The 18,726-nt window shown below is 42.7% G+C and overlaps 1 protein-coding gene across 1 annotated transcript in view; it reads right to left on the bottom strand.

Moving 5' to 3' along the window:
* The window catches only part of arhgef10la (Rho guanine nucleotide exchange factor (GEF) 10-like a), a gene marked incomplete at both ends in the record, with an annotated part of 249,251 nt that extends 233,607 nt beyond the window's left edge, over window positions 1-15,644 (bottom strand). The window contains 2 exons of the mRNA XM_083661638.1: window positions 11,955-11,982; window positions 15,335-15,644. Of these exons, the coding sequence (XP_083517764.1) occupies window positions 11,955-11,982; window positions 15,335-15,644 (338 nt within the window). The remainder of the gene's footprint in view (window positions 1-11,954; window positions 11,983-15,334) is intronic.
* Window positions 15,645-18,726: the final 3,082 nt, after the last annotated feature.

Consider the following 18,726-nt stretch of genomic DNA (forward strand, 5'->3'; position numbering starts at 1 on the left):
AATAAGAATTTGTTTTACAGTGTCATACAGTATTAGCATGGATGAAGGAATCTAACCCAAAGCCCCTAGCCGTGTTTGTGTCATGCTCTGACATGTCTCTCAAAGGTGTGCTCACACACCTGGGACTCTCTTCTCCAGATGACATCGGACGGCGGCGCGGGGGATGGGGGGGGGGGGGTTGGGTTGCCGGCCTGACAGATCTGTCAGATCTGTCAGGCCGGCCACGCCTGCTCAAAACAGCTGTTGACACGTCACAGTCACATGTCACATGTCAGTCTAAAGTTTAGACTGACATTTAGATGTTAGATGTTTTTTTTAACCTTGACAGTTTAGACTCTAAACTGTCAAGGTTAAAAAAAACATCTACTACACATTTGTCTGTTTAAAAGAAACAAAAACTATCATTTGAACTAAGGAGGCATAATGAACCTGATTGAGCTTTTACACAATGCGATGTTTGATCAAATAATCATCAGTAATGTGGATCTAATGACTCAGTGGGTAAAGACAAATAATAGAGCAGCTAGAACAGTCTGGTAAGTTCAGGAAAATTACATCACTTTACTGTAATGCAGCCTTTAAAACCAGAAAAAGACAACACTTATGCCATATCACCATATAACGATACCCAAAATCTAAGACGATATCTACTCTCACGATATATTGATATAATATTGATATATTGCCCAGCCTGCAGAGAATTACTCTGTTGCATTCCCTAAGATGTTGAATCATTCATCTCAATCTACAGTAAAGAACCAGAAGGATCTCAAATCGCATGAAAACAAAATGGAAGCATATTTGTCAACATATGCTTCTTAGGATAAACCAATCCCCATGTCATTAGAATTGGCCTATCCCTCTGTACAGCCCTTCACAACTTATCACTGTCTATAAGCCTTAGTGAGTCATATACAGCCGCTCAAGGGGAGAAGGAGTCATTTCATTTGTTCATTTGTCAATGCAAATGACATAGCCTGAGGCACCGCACACAGCCTACAGAGGGAGCTGTCCCAATGCAAATCTCACTCTTCCATCTGTTTCCATTCCCTGCAGCTTCTGTGCTGGGCCAAGAGTGCACTGCATGTAAGGGATAATCAATGACTAGGTGTGCGTTGTATGATTTTAATGCACGACGTGGTGGATGGAGGCAAATAACCACGCATTAAAATCATATAATGCACACCTAGGAGTTGATTATCCGGCTTATACCATGGACATTTGCCAACAATATAAAATAAAAGCATTTGTAAAAAAAAAATTTGGTCGGGTCAGCTGGCTCAGCCTGGCTGGGGGCATGGACAGGGTGGGGTAAATCCCCCGTTCTATCCATTCAGCAAAGTTAGCATTTAGCTGCTAGCCCAGCCCAGGCACACACGATCGGGGATTTAACCACCGCAGTAAATGCACATCTGAACAGACGTCTTGTGTTCTGCTCTAGAATCCCCAAACCTGTAGTTTAGAGCCGCAGCACCTTCCTTTGGTGAGTCAGCCTATTGAGATATATGGGCGGTTTTACCCCACTCGCACGCCAGCCGTGTAACATTTTGTGGGCGTTCCCACAAATGCCGACTGTCTCTATACTGATAGAGCTCTGTTTGTCCTCATGTCATAAAACAGCCCATAATAAACAGCTGCCCACTCCTCACATGCATGATGCCACAGTTCCCACTATACACCTACCTCATTATACACCTACCTCAATGCACAACACACTCCAATTAGATCTGACCTCATGGCTTCTCATTATATTTGTGTGCTAATGCTTTGTGGCAGGGTATACACAGTATACAGTACACACATGGTACTGTAGGGCTGGGCAGTTCATCTCAGTATTCATAGCCTGGATGGTGATAGCCTATAACAATAGATCCCAGTATTTCCTACAAAGTGGGATAAATGTTCAGTAAGTCAATCCCACATGTGAAATGTCACAAGCACTTTTATCAAAACTAATGTATTAATTTGTTATTCTAACCTTTCATTTGTGTGATGTTCTAGCAGTAATTTAGTAATATACTGTAGGTTGCTTATCTAAGAACGCATTTACGTTCCAAAAGTCATAAAAGTTATTCACGTTTGTGAAGATGATCCTGCTGACCCCAAATTTGCGCTCCCATAAACCTTTGTTAACCACAGACCTTATTTGATGCATTCTAGTGAAATCTCCATTCTAAATCCGCATAGACTTTTCCCCTGATGAACCCAAGTGCTACTTGGGAACTCATTCCTGTGTATGTGCTCTACACGTATTGGATTTATGTGCTTCAGTAGGAAGGTTTTCAATGGAGCAACAGTTTTCTTACCGTGAGCATTTCAATGAGAAATGTATTGTTTTATGCATATAGGGCTGAAGAACAGTCAAGTTAGATTTTAACTCCACGTAGAGACGTTGTATTTTTTGTAATTGACAATTTAAGTTTGTGGAATAAATGGTCTGTTGTTTCATTTGCCACCTGCCTCACTTGTTTCATGTGGATTATGGACTTTGCCTTTTGGAAATCACGAGTGAGAAACTTTACTTTAAAGTCCCTGGAAACCAGAAATATTTCTTTATTATTTAGCATTTTGAGTTCATCACATCACAGGACCCTATGTTAATAAGCCACCAGCCAAATTTGAACGATGATGAACGTCGCAAAGTATATAAATTTAGGTTTGACAGTCTGGCAAAAGTCATGAGAATCACTTACTTTTTAGAGTGTATTTTCTCCCGCGGACTGTGTGGGCGTGTCCCGTCTGCAGCAGGGACATTTCTCTCCTCCGAGAGAGAGAGAGAGAGAGCGCGAGACAGAGGGGGGGGAGGAAAACGGAGAAAGAGAGATCCAGTGCGTGTGTGTGTGTGTGTGTGTGTGTGTGTGTGTGTGTGCGTGCGTGTGTTCGTTGCTCGGAGAGGGAGAGATGTTGCTGCGACTGCACAGCGCAGTGTGTGTGTGCGTATGTGTGAGTAACCTCGCGTCACCAGGCTGTGTGTCTCTCTCTGTGCTCTCTCTCACACTAGTCCCGAGAGAGAGAGAGGAGAGGAGAGGAGAGGAGAGGAGAGGAGAGGAGAGAGAGAGAGAGAGAGAGGAGAGGAGAGGAGAGAGAGAGAGAGAGAGAGAGAGAGAGCGAGCAGCATAGCGCTCGGCACAGAGTGGGAGGCAGACGGACACTGAGGGAGCGCTGTCACTGGGGGCAAAGAACGGACAAAAGGAGAAGGGCAGATTGCGCGCATGTACAAAGGTTATATAGAGCTTATGACGTCATAAGCTCCTGCGTTTTAGCACCTCGCGCACTGCTGTCTTCAATGAGGAAGTACTTTGTAGAATCTTGTAGAAAAGTGTCGATTTTAAGGCTTTGGGTTGAAAGTAATGTATAATAATTTCTGAGGCACAAAATTACTAACATAAGACCCTAAATAACATAGTTAGAACGTTTTTGTGGATTTTGGTTTCCAGGGACTTTAAGAAAGGCAAAGGAAAATACTGTACTCAAATATTCAATCCATGAAGAAACACACAACAAATAAGGTTAGACTAAAATGGGAAAAAGAGTCTGGAATTGTAATCTCAGAGGAGGACTGGATGAAAATGTGCTACGTACAATCTACCTCCACCAGCTCGGGTTTGTGGAGAGGATTTTGTTGGCGGAATTTGATGAGGTATTTTATAACTCCTAAGTTAAAAGGTTTACAGATGGGTGATCTGGGAAGGAGTCTATGTTGGAGGAAGTGCGGAGAACAACTGGCAGACCACGTCCATATATTTTGGAGTTGCCCTTCCATCCAGACATACTGGCAGGAGGTATCACAAGCAATAAAGGATATCTTTGGTAAAGAAACTGATTGCTCTTTCCCTACAATCTACCTGGGTAACATTGCAACCGACTTGATGTCACAGGACAGATATCTCTTAAAAATACTGCTGGCAGCCAGCAAAAAAGCTTTAACAAGAAAGTGGCTGCAGTCCGATCCTCCAACAAAGACTGACTGGACAGAAATAGTGACCAACATACAGAGCATGGAGAGAATTACCTTTTCTTTGAACTTACAGCTTGACAAGTATTCCAAGTACTGGGAGAAATGGATTGTGTTTACATGTACGAACTGAGTTGAAACCCCCACCAGTAAGTCTATGTATGTAAAGGTGACCAACTGTCTGTTTTGTTTTGTTTTGTTTTAGTTTAGTTTTTGTTTTATTTGTTTTTCCATTATGTTCTACTTGTGCTTTGTTTCATGAAGATTTACAAAAATAAAGTATAAAAAAAAAAGAAAGGCAAAGGAAGGTTTTCCTTTTAGTTTGCCACTATACTTAGTGGCCACCGTCCTCTCTCAATAGCAGACTCTATGACATTATTGATATTCACATATCTAGAAATGTGATAGGCAAACTACTGATATTCAATGTGTCTGTGGACTGCAGAAAAACGTCCCACGCTGGCATTTTAGTCTGGTGACCAGGCTGTGCACACACACACACACAGACACACACACAGACACACACACACACACACACACACACACACACACACACAGACACACACACACACACACACACACAGAGGAATGTAGCCTCTATAGGTGAAGTGGAGCAGTGTCCGAGGGGACAGCTGTCTGTGGACATAAAGAGGAGGCAGACATGCCAGGTTGTCATGGCATCGTTTGCACAATTCTTTTCAGTGCTGCACCGTATTTAATGAAAACTGTCAAGGAGCGGCAACGCTGAAGCACATGTAAAACACATGGGCGCCGGGGGGGGGATGCAAGCCGATGTGCTGTGGAGGCGCATGGTGTTATATGGGAGAGAAAAAAACATATTTCTGCTATAACAACAATTGCAAAGTCATTTTGGCAATATGATTGTAAAAGTGCTGACAGATGTGCTGACAGCCTCTCTACACCTTGATGGTGTAAAATGCTATATTGATGATAGCTCTTCTTTAACAGGCAGAGTATTGACTAAAGCAAAGTGGAAACGTGCACTCAGCAGAAATCTGCCCGTGTGAGAAATCGCAGAGAGCTCACTGTGACTCGTACACAGACACACACACACACGCAGGCACGCACGCACGCATGCACACGCACACACACACACACACACACACACACACACACACACACACACACACACACATGCCCTCGCACACACACACCTGCAATCATTTATGCAGGAATGTACACATCAATGCACACAATCACGCTTAGACACGTACACACACACAACACACACACACACACACACACACACACACCTGCGCGCAAATAAGGCCCTATTTTCAGCACAGGAAAGCCCACAGGAATGTAAGCCTTGAAGTCAACCTATGGGTGGAGGTTTCTCAGCACACTTCCTAGAAGGAGGCCGCACCAAAACCAGGGCCCCCAGCCACATCCTGGGGGCCAGAGGAGCTGATGTTTGATGCTACTGATAAGATCTGATCCTAATAGTACTGTATTTGCAAATATTTTTTCATAGTGCACTACAGTGAATCCATAAACATCTAACAATCATAGAAAAATATGTAAAAGTTACTTCAGTATAATTTTATGTGATGTGCCAGTTGACCATTTATTATTATTATTAGTAGTATTAGTATTATTATTATTATTAATATTATTATTATTATTATTATTATTATTATTATTATTATTATTATTATTGTTGTTGTTGTTGTTGTTATTCTTGTTATTATTACTTTTAAAAAGGCTATCTGAAAAATGAAAGGATGATGCAGGTGCTGACGTTAAGTGCCAGATCAGATCAATAATAATCATAATAATAATATCATCATCATAACAATAATAAATGAAAATAAAATAAAATATGAATATGAATACATGCAAATAAAAAAATATTATTAATAATAATTATTATTATTATTATTATAATAAATATAGTAATAATTTCCGTCTTGGGATTACAGTGATTTTAGGTGGTTGTTTTTTCCTACCATCAAACTGCACTGATATTATCTGATTTCTATTCATATATTCTTTGCGGTGCACTGGTAGGCCTTTTTAAGAGCCAAGTGTGTTTTTCTCTCCTGCTACAACACTGCCTGGCTTTAGCTTGAAAAGATGTTCATTATAAAGTACATATACTGTAGAAAAGCACTGCAGGCTACCTGTTCCATTATGGAAGCATAATGAGCCATGCAAAGAAATGTTTCAGACAAGATGCAAGGCTTGCATCTTGTCATGGAAGCCATCCAATATGTTGAAGACTTAACTTTAAGTTTAGCTGCAAAACAACTAGGCCTAACATACCCTGCCACTTTAAAAATGTGTACAGATGGAAATATATATATATATATATATCATATCAGAGAACGGTTACAATGTAACACAGATGGAGAACTGCCATATCAGAGAACGCTTACATACTTACAAGCATACAGGACATTTAGGCTAATTGTCTTTACATAACTGACTGAAAGATGCTTTGCAGGAGACCAGCAACAAAGCTATTGATTGACCTTTTGTTGTTGACAGTCATGAAAACTAACTTTATCTAACTTTTTACAGTGTTTTCTTTTTTTTTTTATATATATTTTTTTTCCCACGATTTTTTTTATCCAATTAGTATCCCCCATTAGTGCTAATTTTAATGTATTTATCCTGGTTGCTGCTCCATCCTCTGCTGATCTGGGGAGAGCCGAAACTGGCTCCATGCTTCCTCTGAGACATGGGCAGTAGCCATCCGCTTCTTTTCACCTGACAGGGGAAGCTTCACCGGTAGGACATAGCACGTGGGAGGATCACGCTATTCCAACAAGTTCCATACTGATACCATCTTACCTAGGCTAGGCCCAAAGGTAGAGTGAACATACTGATGGCATCTTACCTAGGCTAGGCCCAAAGGTAGAGTGAACATACTGATGCCATCTTACCTAGGCTAGGCTCAAAGGTAGAGTGAAGATACTGATGCCATCTTACCTAGGCTAGGCCCAAAGGTAGAGTGAACATACTGATGCCATCTTACCTAGGCTAGGCCCAAAGGTAGAGTGAACATACTGATGCCATCTTACCTAGGCTAGGCCCAAAGGTAGAGTGAACATACTGATGCCATCTTACCTAGGCTAGACCCAAAGGTAGAGTGAAGATACTGATACCATCTTAGCTAGGCTAGGCCCAAAGGTAGAGTGAAGATACTGATGCCATCTTACCTAGGCTAGGCCCAAAGGTAGAGTGAACATACTGATGCCATCTTACCTAGGCTAGGCCCAAAGGTAGAGTGAAGATACTGATGCCATCTTACCTAGGCTAGGCCCAAAGGTAGAGTGAACATACTGATGGCATCTTACCTAGGCTAGGCCCAAAGGTAGAGTGAACATACTGATGCCATCTTACCTAGGCTAGGCTCAAAGGTAGAGTGAAGATACTGATGCCATCTTACCTAGGCTAGGCCCAAAGGTAGAGTGAACATACTGATGCCATCTTACCTAGGCTAGGCCCAAAGGTAGAGTGAACATACTGATGCCATCTTACCTAGGCTAGGCCCAAAGGTAGAGTGAACATACTGATGCCATCTTACCTAGGCTAGACCCAAAGGTAGAGTGAAGATACTGATACCATCTTAGCTAGGCTAGGCCCAAAGGTAGAGTGAAGATACTGATGCCATCTTACCTAGGCTAGGCCCAAAGGTAGAGTGAACATACTGATGCCATCTTACCTAGGCTAGGCCCAAAGGTAGAGTGAAGATACTGATGCCATCTTACCTAGGCTAGGCCCAAAGGTAGAGTGAACATACTGATGCCATCTTACCTAGGCTAGGCCCAAAGGTAGAGTGAACATACTGATGCCATCTTACCTAGGCTAGGCCCAAAGGTAGAGTGAACATACTGATGCCATCTTACCTAGGCTAGGCCCAAAGGTAGAGTGAACATACTGATGCCATCTTACCTAGGCTAGGCCCAAAGGTAGAGTGAACATACTGATGCCATCTTATCTAGGCTAGGCCCAAAAATAGAGTGAAGATACTGATACCATCTTACCTAGGCTAGGCCCAAAGGTAGAGTGAATATACTGATGCCATCTTACCTAGGCTAGGCCCAAAGGTAGAGTGAACATACTGATGCCATCTTACCTAGGCTAGGCCCAAAGGTAGAGTGAACATACTGATGCCATCTTATCTAGGCTAGGCCCAAAGGTAGAGTGAACATACTGATGACATCTTACCTAGGCTAGGCCCAAAGGTAGAGTGAACATACTGATGCCATCTTATCTAGGCTAGGCCCAAAGGTAGAGTGAACATACTGATGCCATCTTATCTAGGCTAGGCCCAAAGGTAGAGTGAACATACTGATGCCATCTTATCTAGGCTAGGCCCAAAGGTAGAGTGAACATACTGATGCCATCTTATCTAGGCTAGGCCCAAAAATAGAGTGAAGATACTGATACCATCTTACCTAGGCTAGGCCCAAAGGTAGAGTGAACATACTGATGCCATCTTATCTAGGCTAGGCCCAAAAATAGAGTGAAGATACTGATACCATCTTACCTAGGCTAGGCCCAAAGGTAGAGTGAATATACTGATGCCATCTTACCTAGGCTAGGCCCAAAGGTAGAGTGAACATACTGATGCCATCTTACCTAGGCTAGGCCCAAAGGTAGAGTGAACATACTGATGCCATCTTATCTAGGCTAGGCCCAAAGGTAGAGTGAACATACTGATGACATCTTACCTAGGCTAGGCCCAAAGGTAGAGTGAACATACTGATGCCATCTTATCTAGGCTAGGCCCAAAGGTAGAGTGAACATACTGATGCCATCTTATCTAGGCTAGGCCCAAAGGTAGAGTGAACATACTGATGCCATCTTATCTAGGCTAGGCCCAAAGGTAGAGTGAACATACTGATGCCATCTTATCTAGGCTAGGCCCAAAGGTAGAGTGAAGATACTGATACCATCTTACCTAGGCTAGGCCCAAAGGTAGAGTGAACATACTGATGCCATCTTATCTAGGCTAGGCCCAAAGGTAGAGTGAACATACTGATGCCATCTTACCTAGGCTAGGCCCAAAGGTAGAGTGAAGATACTGATGGCATCTTACCTAGGCTAGGCCCAAAGGTAGAGTGAACATACTGATGCCATCTTATCTAGGCTAGGCCCAAAGGTAGAGTGAACATACTGATGCCATCTTACCTAGGCTAGGCCCAAAGGTAGAGTGAACATACTGATGCCATCTTACCTAGGCTAGGCCCAAAGGTAGAGTGAAGATACTGATGGCATCTTACCTAGGCTAGGCCCAAAGGTAGAGTGAAGATACTGATACCATCTTACCTAGGCTAGGCCCAAAGGTAGAGTGGAGATACTGATACCATCTTACCTAGGCTAGGCCCAAAGGTAGAGTGAACATACTGATGTCATCTTATCTAGGCTAGGCCCAAAGGTAGAGTGAACATACTGATGCCATCTTATCTAGGCTAGGCCCAAAGGTAGAGTGAATATACTGATGCCATCTTATCTAGGCTAGGCCCAAAGGTAGAGTGAACATACTGATGTCATCTTATCTAGGCTAGGCCCAAAGGTAGAGTGAACATACTGATACCATCTTACCTAGGCTAGGCCCAAAGGTAGAGTGAAGATACTGATGTCATCTTATCTAGGCTAGGCCCAAAGGTAGAGTGAATATACTGATGCCATCTTATCTAGGCTAGGCCCAAAGGTAGAGTGAACATACTGATGTCATCTTATCTAGGCTAGGCCCAAAGGTAGAGTGAACATACTGATACCATCTTACCTAGGCTAGGCCCAAAGGTAGAGTGAACATACTGATGTCATCTTATCTAGGCTAGGCCCAAAGGTAGAGTGAAGATACTGATGCCATCTTACCTAGGCTAGGCCCAAAGGTAGAGTGGAGATACTGATACCATCTTACCTAGGCTAGGCCCAAAGGTAGAGTGAACATACTGATACCATCTTACCTAGGCTAGGCCCAAAGGTAGAGTGAACATACTGATGCCATCTTACCTAGGCTAGGCCCAAAGGTAGAGTGGAGATACTGATACCATCTTATCTAGGCTAGGCCCAAAGGTAGAGTGAACATACTGATGCCATCTTACCTAGGCTAGGCCCAAAGGTAGAGTGAACATACTGATGCCATCTTACCTAGGCTAGGCCCAAAGGTAGAGTGAACATACTGATACCATCTTACCTAGGCTAGGTCCAAAGGTAGAGTGAACATACTGATACCATCTTACCTAGGCTAGGCCCAAAGGTAGAGTGAACATACTGATGCCATCTTACCTAGGCTAGGCCCAAAGGTAGAGTGAACATACTGATGCCATCTTACCTAGGCTAGGCCCAAAGGTAGAGTGAACATACTGATACCATCTTACCTAGGCTAGGCCCAAAGGTAGAGTGAACATACTGATACCATCTTACCTAGGCTAGGCCCAAAGGTAGAGTGAAGATACTGATACCATCTTACCTAGGCTAGGCCCAAAGGTAGAGTGAAGATACTGATGCCATCTTACCTAGGCTAGGCCCAAAGGTAGAGTGAACATACTGATACCATCTTACCTAGGCTAGGCCCAAAGGTAGAGTGAAGATACTGATACCATCTTACCTAGGCTAGGCCCAAAGGTAGAGTGAAGATACTGATGCCATCTTACCTAGGCTAGGCCCAAAGGTAGAGTGAACATACTGATACCATCTTACCTAGGCTAGGCCCAAAGGTAGAGTGAACATACTGATACCATCTTACCTAGGCTAGGCCCAAAGGTAGAGTGAACATACTGATGCCATCTTACCTAGGCTAGGCCCAAAGGTAGAGTGAACATACTGATACCATCTTACCTAGGCTAGGCCCAAAGATAGAGTGAACATACTGATACCATCTTACCTAGGCTAGGCCCAAAGGTAGAGTGAACATACTGATGCCATCTTACCTAGGCTAGGCCCAAAGGTAGAGTGAAGATACTGATGCCATCTTACCTAGGCTAGGCCCAAAGGTAGAGTGAACATACTGATGCCATCTTACCTAGGCTAGGCCCAAAGGTAGAGTGAACATACTGATACCATCTTACCTAGGCTAGGCCCAAAGGTAGAGTGAACATACTGATGCCATCTTACCTAGGCTAGGCCCAAAGGTAGAGTGAACATACTGATACCATCTTACCTAGGCTAGGCCCAAAGGTAGAGTGAACATACTGATGCCATCTTACCTAGGCTAGGCCCAAAGGTAGAGTGGAGATACTGATGCCATCTTACCTAGGCTAGGCCCAAAGGTAGAGTGAAGATATTGGTGTCATATGAAACTAGGCTAGGCCCAAAGGTAGAGTGAAGATATTGGTGTCATATGAAACTAGCAAGGCACCCACTGGTACCAACCATGTCATACTAGCTTGTTGGGAAGACGGATAAATAAGACTCAAAATTTAGGCTAAATGTTGGCGAAGGAAAAAGTGGCAATTTTCAAAGGAGTCCCTGGACCTCTCAAGATATCTGAATAAGAATGGCTTCTATGGGTAACCACGAGGCTCCCCTTTACAGACACGCCCAGGCTTTGGGTTGGATTCCTTCATCCATGCTAATATTGTATGACACTATGACACTGTAAAAATATCTTGTTTTTAACCCACTTGGAGTACCAGATGGGTGGGGTTTGTCACATAAAACAATAAATAGCTGAAAATTTGGACAATCAAAGCAAAGCATTTTAAGTGAGCTTAGTACACTTTTCGATGTAAAAAAACAAAAACATGGTAACACTTTATAATAACTATTAGCAAATACTTAATACATACTAAGCATTTGCATGAGCCTGTTCATAAGGGGGTACACACACACACACACACACACACTTTTGCATGAAGTATGTGTTATTTTCACGTATTCTATTGAATATTTCTGCATCTTGGTGTCCCTATCTCACAGACAACACTGATGTAATGTTGGAGTTTGTTTTCTCCATTTCTCGTCAGTCAGACTAATTTCCATATTGGGATAAGAATGAGAGAGCAGAGGGGCAACTTACCGGCTGGATGACTCACTAACTGGAACATCTGTGAGAATGAGAAGAACATGAACCGTGAGACAAAGAGTTCCAAGGAAAATAGAGTAAAGAAATAAATAAAAAATGACAAGGTCATCATGATGAGAGAGAACAAGTGTAAAGTTTCTTAATGAGTTTGCATTTTCTTTACTTTTTCTCTCATGCTTCTTTCTTGACATTATTTTAAACATGGTACAACTAAAAGACTAAAACAACATCATGTATAGCATCATTCATTTGAGTATTTTTTTCATACTCTGATACTTGCTTATACATACAGTACTAACTTGTGCATAAACATGACCTACACATACAAGCGTTGAATCACTGAATGCAGACCAAGTTAGAAACAATTAGGCAAGTCTTAAGCAAAGACTGACTTCTCTTTGTTATGTACTGGATTTTGAGTCGAAGCTGCTGTTAAACAAATGCATGATCTATTTCCTTAGGACAGTGCTATGTAAACACATGTGATCTGGTGTGTGGGAGGATCTGCATCCCATGCTCACTCTGCTGATCATAACTCTATGTTATGTAACGAGCTCACGATCACGATCACGCATCAGATCCATCTTGCCCCGCTCCAATCTAGAGTACTGCTTGGACCAATGGTTTGAATCCGAACCACCAGTGGACCAGTCAGCGTCCGAGGAAGGATCGGAGGGAGGCGGTCCTAAGTGGTTGAAGTTAGCTCGTGATACACGGTGAGAGACAGATGGTTCATCCAATCACCTGCCGAGTATTTTTTTTTAAGTGCCTGCCCTTTTTAACCGGTTTCCAAAATCGAGTTAGACCTGTGAAACAAACCATCTGGCAGTGTCAGGTTACAGTAACTCTAACCATCAGGCCACACCAGCCTTACACAAAATCCCAAATCAAATGTTAAATCATAAATGGCTGACGTACTGCTACGGCTGAGGAGAATTGATCCGTTCTCAACATTGTCAGTATTGTGAAGGATTCTCAGAAGGAGATGAATAAACAGACGTCCTCCTTACAATGGCCTTTATTTGACTCCATGTATTGGGTTAATCTGCCTTTGACCTGAGTGTGGTCTATACATAAGACAAGAAGAGTGTATACATCAATATAAATGAACTGCAATGTAATAAACTACAATTAAATGTTATATACCAATTCCAATGCAATTCCAAGCAATTTTTTTTATATGTAATTCTATAAATGTCCACAAGAGGGCGGTTATTGCTCATTAATGACGTCTAGCTTTAACATTACATTACAAAGATCACATTCAGTTCCATCTCTAGACTATACTATCCAAAAACAATCTGTCGTGAAACACGCCATCAACATGTTAACCCACATGAAACACACCATCAACATCTTAACCCGACGATAAATACAATATTCCAATATACTGAACACAATTACACGACTAGAACTGGGTGGACTGGATTATGCACTTGTTGTATCTACTAAATGATAAAGCACAGCCGTTATCTTCTCAACTACAGTTATCAGCCAATACACACAGCATGGAGTATAACTCATATTGAAACATGTCATAAAGAGAGAAATAACTCGGACTTTTTTCCAAGTCACGCACACTGCAAAACTTGTAATACGAGGGATCAGCCCAGCAGCATTTTGGTCAACAAACCGCGTCACTGGGGGAAAACGACAATGGGACCCTATGGAGCCAACCTTGAATGTCTCACTCTAGCCAAAGACGATGGGATTTCAAGCAAGACGGCCCAACTTCAACTCACTTCCTGTCATTTTGTCACGTGGGTTTTGCTCATGGTTTTCCACGGACACGCCCACTTAGGAGACTTTCGGCAGGTCTCAGTCTATAGAGGGTATGCATGTGATGTCACAAGTCGTGTTTCCATTACCGTCAGAAATGCGCAAAATCTAAATATCGCAATAGAAATTGGGTAATGGAAACACGTAAATTTCGAAAAAGCTCCCAAATATCGCAAAACGTTTTTGCGCTCTCATAAGGTGGTTTTTCAGACGTGTCGATATAGCAGTTTATCGCAAAAGTGTAATGGAAACAGATTTTCCGCATTTGCACGTCATGTGACCCATCTTCTCCTTTGGAAAATGAAAGGAAATTAGGGAGAAAGGGTTTGATAAACCGTGGCAAAACCTTCGCAGCAAGTGGAAAACTTTGAAGCAACGCTACCTAGCAGAAAGACGTGTTGTGCAAAAGCGGAGCCGGAAAATAGATAATGTTTAATGGGAGAAATCGATCCATGCCTGTGTGCGCGCATTTGGCACAGCGGCGAGATGATCGGCGGGATGAAAAGCACACCGGTGCGGTGCTGTTGACTGAAGTGATTAATACATTACACACGTTTCAGGTGCAATGTTATAATTATAATACACGATATTCTGACTATTGCACCATATCAGCCTTTCCCCCCCTCCTCCATCTCTAAAATGGGACAAGTTGTAGGCTACCTTTTTTCCTCTGCCTGTCGCGCTCACTGCATTCACCGCAGCCCGCAACATGTTCTTTTGAATTGATAATCAGGCTCGTTTATATGCGTTGTAACTTCATGTTGTGATTTGCATTGACCATTGGTTGGATTTGAGCATGCAGGGGACGGGATATGGGGCAGATCCGCGTGCGTAATCACTGTGGCAGCTGCTGGTAACGGGAATTGCGAAACTCAACTTCAATGGAAACGCCTACAAGTCGCAATTGTACATTGTCGAAGTTGTAGAAATATCGCAATTATTTTGCGAAAAACTGTAATGGAAACACAGCTACAGAGGCAGAAGCCACTGTGGGGTCACGCCCACTGAGTCACAGCAAGACTGAGCTTGAATGCAGTAATCAGCCTAGATAACTGACACCTGCTGCTCAGGGAGGAATTTGACACTCATTTTGACACTCATTCCCGATTGGGGGGGCGTGTTCCAGTGGGTGTGCATACCCTCTATTGGAGTCACATGACAATTTAGGAGACTTGCTGCTACCATTGTTAGAATTGAATTGGCAGAGCCTGCGGTGACCCATCTATAGTAATATAATATCTATGCTCTAGCCCCGGCTATGTTGTTTACATTTTAAAAACGGCGACAGTTCACACAAATTTAATACGAGTCATGACATGTATATATTATACATCAAACTCTTGAGCTACTTCTGCTCTCACTCAGAATGTCAAAATATAAGTGATGTCATGTATAGTTTTTGAGATATGAAAAAATTTTACCTCTACAATACGCAGACACCCTTGATCAGAGTTAATTGAACACTTTGAGATGGTTTGATGATCAGAGCCACATCAACTCTCCAATCAACACTTTGAGTTAACTCCAAATAACTGTCACTGAAAAAGCAACACTTGCTAAAAGCACTAGAACACTATAGAAAATAGGTTGTGTACCTGAACTGGAGGCAGAAGTTGCATCCTTTGTGGGGTTTGCCTCCTGTCCAGCAGGAGGCGAAGTTCTGGGAAGTTGTTGTACATTATTGCCGGTTGCTTTTGATACACTGCCTTGTGTTTCACTTTCTTCCATCGTGGAGGAGTGGACAGGTGTAGTCCCCTGGACAGCTTTGACAGAATCAGAGCAGATCCCATTGGAGCCTTCCTGAACCTTCTCCTCGTCGGTGCTGTCCTCAAACTCAAACTGTTCCCCTTGCTCCTCCTCCTCCTCCTCCTCCTTCTGTGGTTTCTGAGTCATCACAGTAGACATAATCTGGAAAAGAGACAAAATAAAGTGTCAGTGATTAGTTTCATTCAATGAGAGGCCCCTCCCTCATTCCGTCAAGACGTTACTGAGATCTCGTGTTAACGATCTTGAGAATGGCGTTCCTGAGGTCACAGTGACCTTGACCTTTGATCACCAAAATCTAATCAGTTCATCCTTGAGTCCAAGTGGATGTTTGAGCCAAATCTGACGAAATTCTGTCAAGGCGTTCCTGAGATATCGCTCTAACGAACATCGGATGTATGAACGTACGTACGTACGAACGTACTGACAGATAACCTGAAACCATAATGCAAAATCGATTCACCTAAGTATCGCAATTTTTAATGTCACGATTTTTTGAATCAATCTTTTATTCCAGAATCGATAATCAAAAAAAAAAAAAAAAAAAATGTGGGTGCTTGCAGTCAGGCCACTCACTGAACAGCAGGCCAGGCGCCGCCTACTGGTTTACTAGTGGTTTTATTACTTTATTAGCTAGTCTGAAGTAATAATTACACTTCAGGGTTAAAGTGGGTGCATCTCATTGTAAAATTGGACTTCAAACGGCCCAAATCTGGCTTCAAACGGCCCAAATTGGGCTTCAAACGGCCCAAATTTCACGCGCGTTGGCCCATATCGGCCTGGTCTGCTTGGTATCTAATGCCCGGCCTGAATTATGATCCCAGTCCGCCCCTGTTTTTAACTATATCGCCCAGCCCTACTCATGATATAATATACAGTCTCTAGTGTATGATTCAACTTTTCCCATGTGTCTAGTGTAAAAAAGCAATCAAACTGAAAAAATAAAAGAAAAAAATAAACAAAAATCGCAATAAATCGTAATATCGAATCGCAATAATCGTAGAATCGCAATACTTAAGAATCGCAATATAAATCGAATCAGCACCCAAGAATCGTGATAGTATCGAATCGGGAGATAAGTGAATCGCCACAGCCCTAGAAGACATAGCCTATTCACCTTATGTTCCAACGCAGGGCTCAGCCAGTTACTTCCTGTTGTGTTGACACTTCCTGTGACAGAACAGTACTAGTGAGCAGGTAAAACAGACGGTGTTTTGAACAGGAAGTCATAACACAACTGGGTCAAGTGGGCGGGGCTACATAAGTTGAATAGCATTTTGGAACTGTTCAAATATTTCCCCAAAGATGGTGATCGTTTTAACCATTACTTTCTCCTGCATCTTATGCAACTGCCATTAATATGAACCCAGTACTGATTGTGTAAACATGAGTGTGGTATTGTGGGAGCATTAACATTATTATTATTATTATTATAATTTCTTAACCTTTATTTAAGCAGGATAATCAAATTGAGAATTCCATCTCTTTTTCAAGTGGGCCCTGTTCACATTCACACCTGGAAGCTGACCAGAACAACCACAGTCTGATCTGCTGCCACTGAGCAGCTCCACTGACCAGAACAACCACAGTCTGATCTGCTGGCCACTGAGCAGCTCCACTGACCAGAACAACCACAGTCTGATCTGCTGGCCACTGAGCAGCTCCACTGACCAGAACAACCACAGTCTGATCTGCTGGACACTGAGCAGCTCCCCTGGAGCAGTTGGGGTTAAGGGCCTTGCTCAAGGGCACCTCAGTGGTGGTAATGAGGGAGGGGCAAGCACTGCCTTTTCACTTTGCCCACACAGATTTATCCTGGCGGTCCCGAGGATTCAAACATTTCTAACCTTTAGGCCACAACGTTTTCACTTCCATCTTCCATCCTCCTAACCCTATCCTCCATATGACTGTGAGAGGAATCAGGTGAAGGACGAATGGAATGTTCTCTGCTCTGTGTAAACATGGCAAAGCTTTTGTTTATCAAGAGAACGGGGTGTAAACTGAGCGACACTGTCTGAGATGAAAATCAGTGTTGTGTCAAATCATATGTACACTGTAGTGTACTGAAGAAATCATATGTACACTGTAGTGTACTGAAGAAATCATATGTACACTGTAGTGTACTGAAGAAAGCACTTCCCAGCTTAAATGTCCACCGTCATCTTCTTATAGAGTTTTAGCACTTTGTGACAAGTGCTCAGTAGTGCATAAATAATGTAGATACTAGTTCATACAACTTTCTAAACAAGCACAACTATTTTAAACAGTTTGACTACTAGGATGAACTCAAACTCAATGCATCATGCTGCATGCATACAGTAGCAGAAGCATATCTGTTACAATTTCCCAGGTGCAAAGACCCAACCCCAGCCCATATGGCAGTGAGAAAGACTGTTAGCTCAATGAAACAGTCTGACGAGGCTTAGTGGCAGCAGATTAATTAAGATATCTACACTCGTTTAAACTGATTAGAACACGTGCTCCAACATCACGGACCTCAATTATCTAACAGGCTCATGTCATCATGGTCACGCCCCCCCCCCCCCCCCCCCCACTCGCTCAATTCCTGGATATGTAATCATGATGATGTGATTTGATCCCAGAGACACTAAAAAGCTCTGTCACTCTGAAGTCATGTATTTGTTTGTTACTCTGGGAAAGCGGGGACAACGGTCAAAGTACCCGCTACGGAATCTCTGAACTATCTCTTCAACCAAATCACATGTAGGTTATTCTATGAGATCTCCTTTTGATAACTCATTCAATAACTCATGTCATCTTTTTTCACTTCCATTCACTGAGCCTCCCCTGAAACTGCTTGGAGCCCCCCTGGGGGAAAACCTCTGGCTTAGACTATTCAGGAAATGTACTTATTTTCCAACACATTGCAATGCAAATGAACAAATCCAGGCATATTTGCAAATATATAATGGCTTCATGGAACTTACTTAACAAATAGATGTGGGCATGTTTCAGGAATTGAAAATTGGTGTGAGCAAAACAGCTAAATATCCCCCCCCCCCCCCCCCCCGACCCCCCAGGTATTAATTTGCACGAATCGTTTCATCATTGTAAAAAGGCAGTAATTTGTTTCTGTTGACGCATATTGTACCACTCCTAATCCCCACTGACGTCTTCCACCACAGCATCTGCTTTGCATTTCCATGAGTGTTTCCTATGCTGGGACATTCCTGAGCTCTGATAGGGCAGTTTGCTGCGCTCC

This window comes from Poromitra crassiceps, assembly GCF_964638095.1.
Source record: "Poromitra crassiceps genome assembly, chromosome: 27".
NCBI lineage: Eukaryota > Metazoa > Chordata > Actinopteri > Beryciformes > Melamphaidae > Poromitra > Poromitra crassiceps.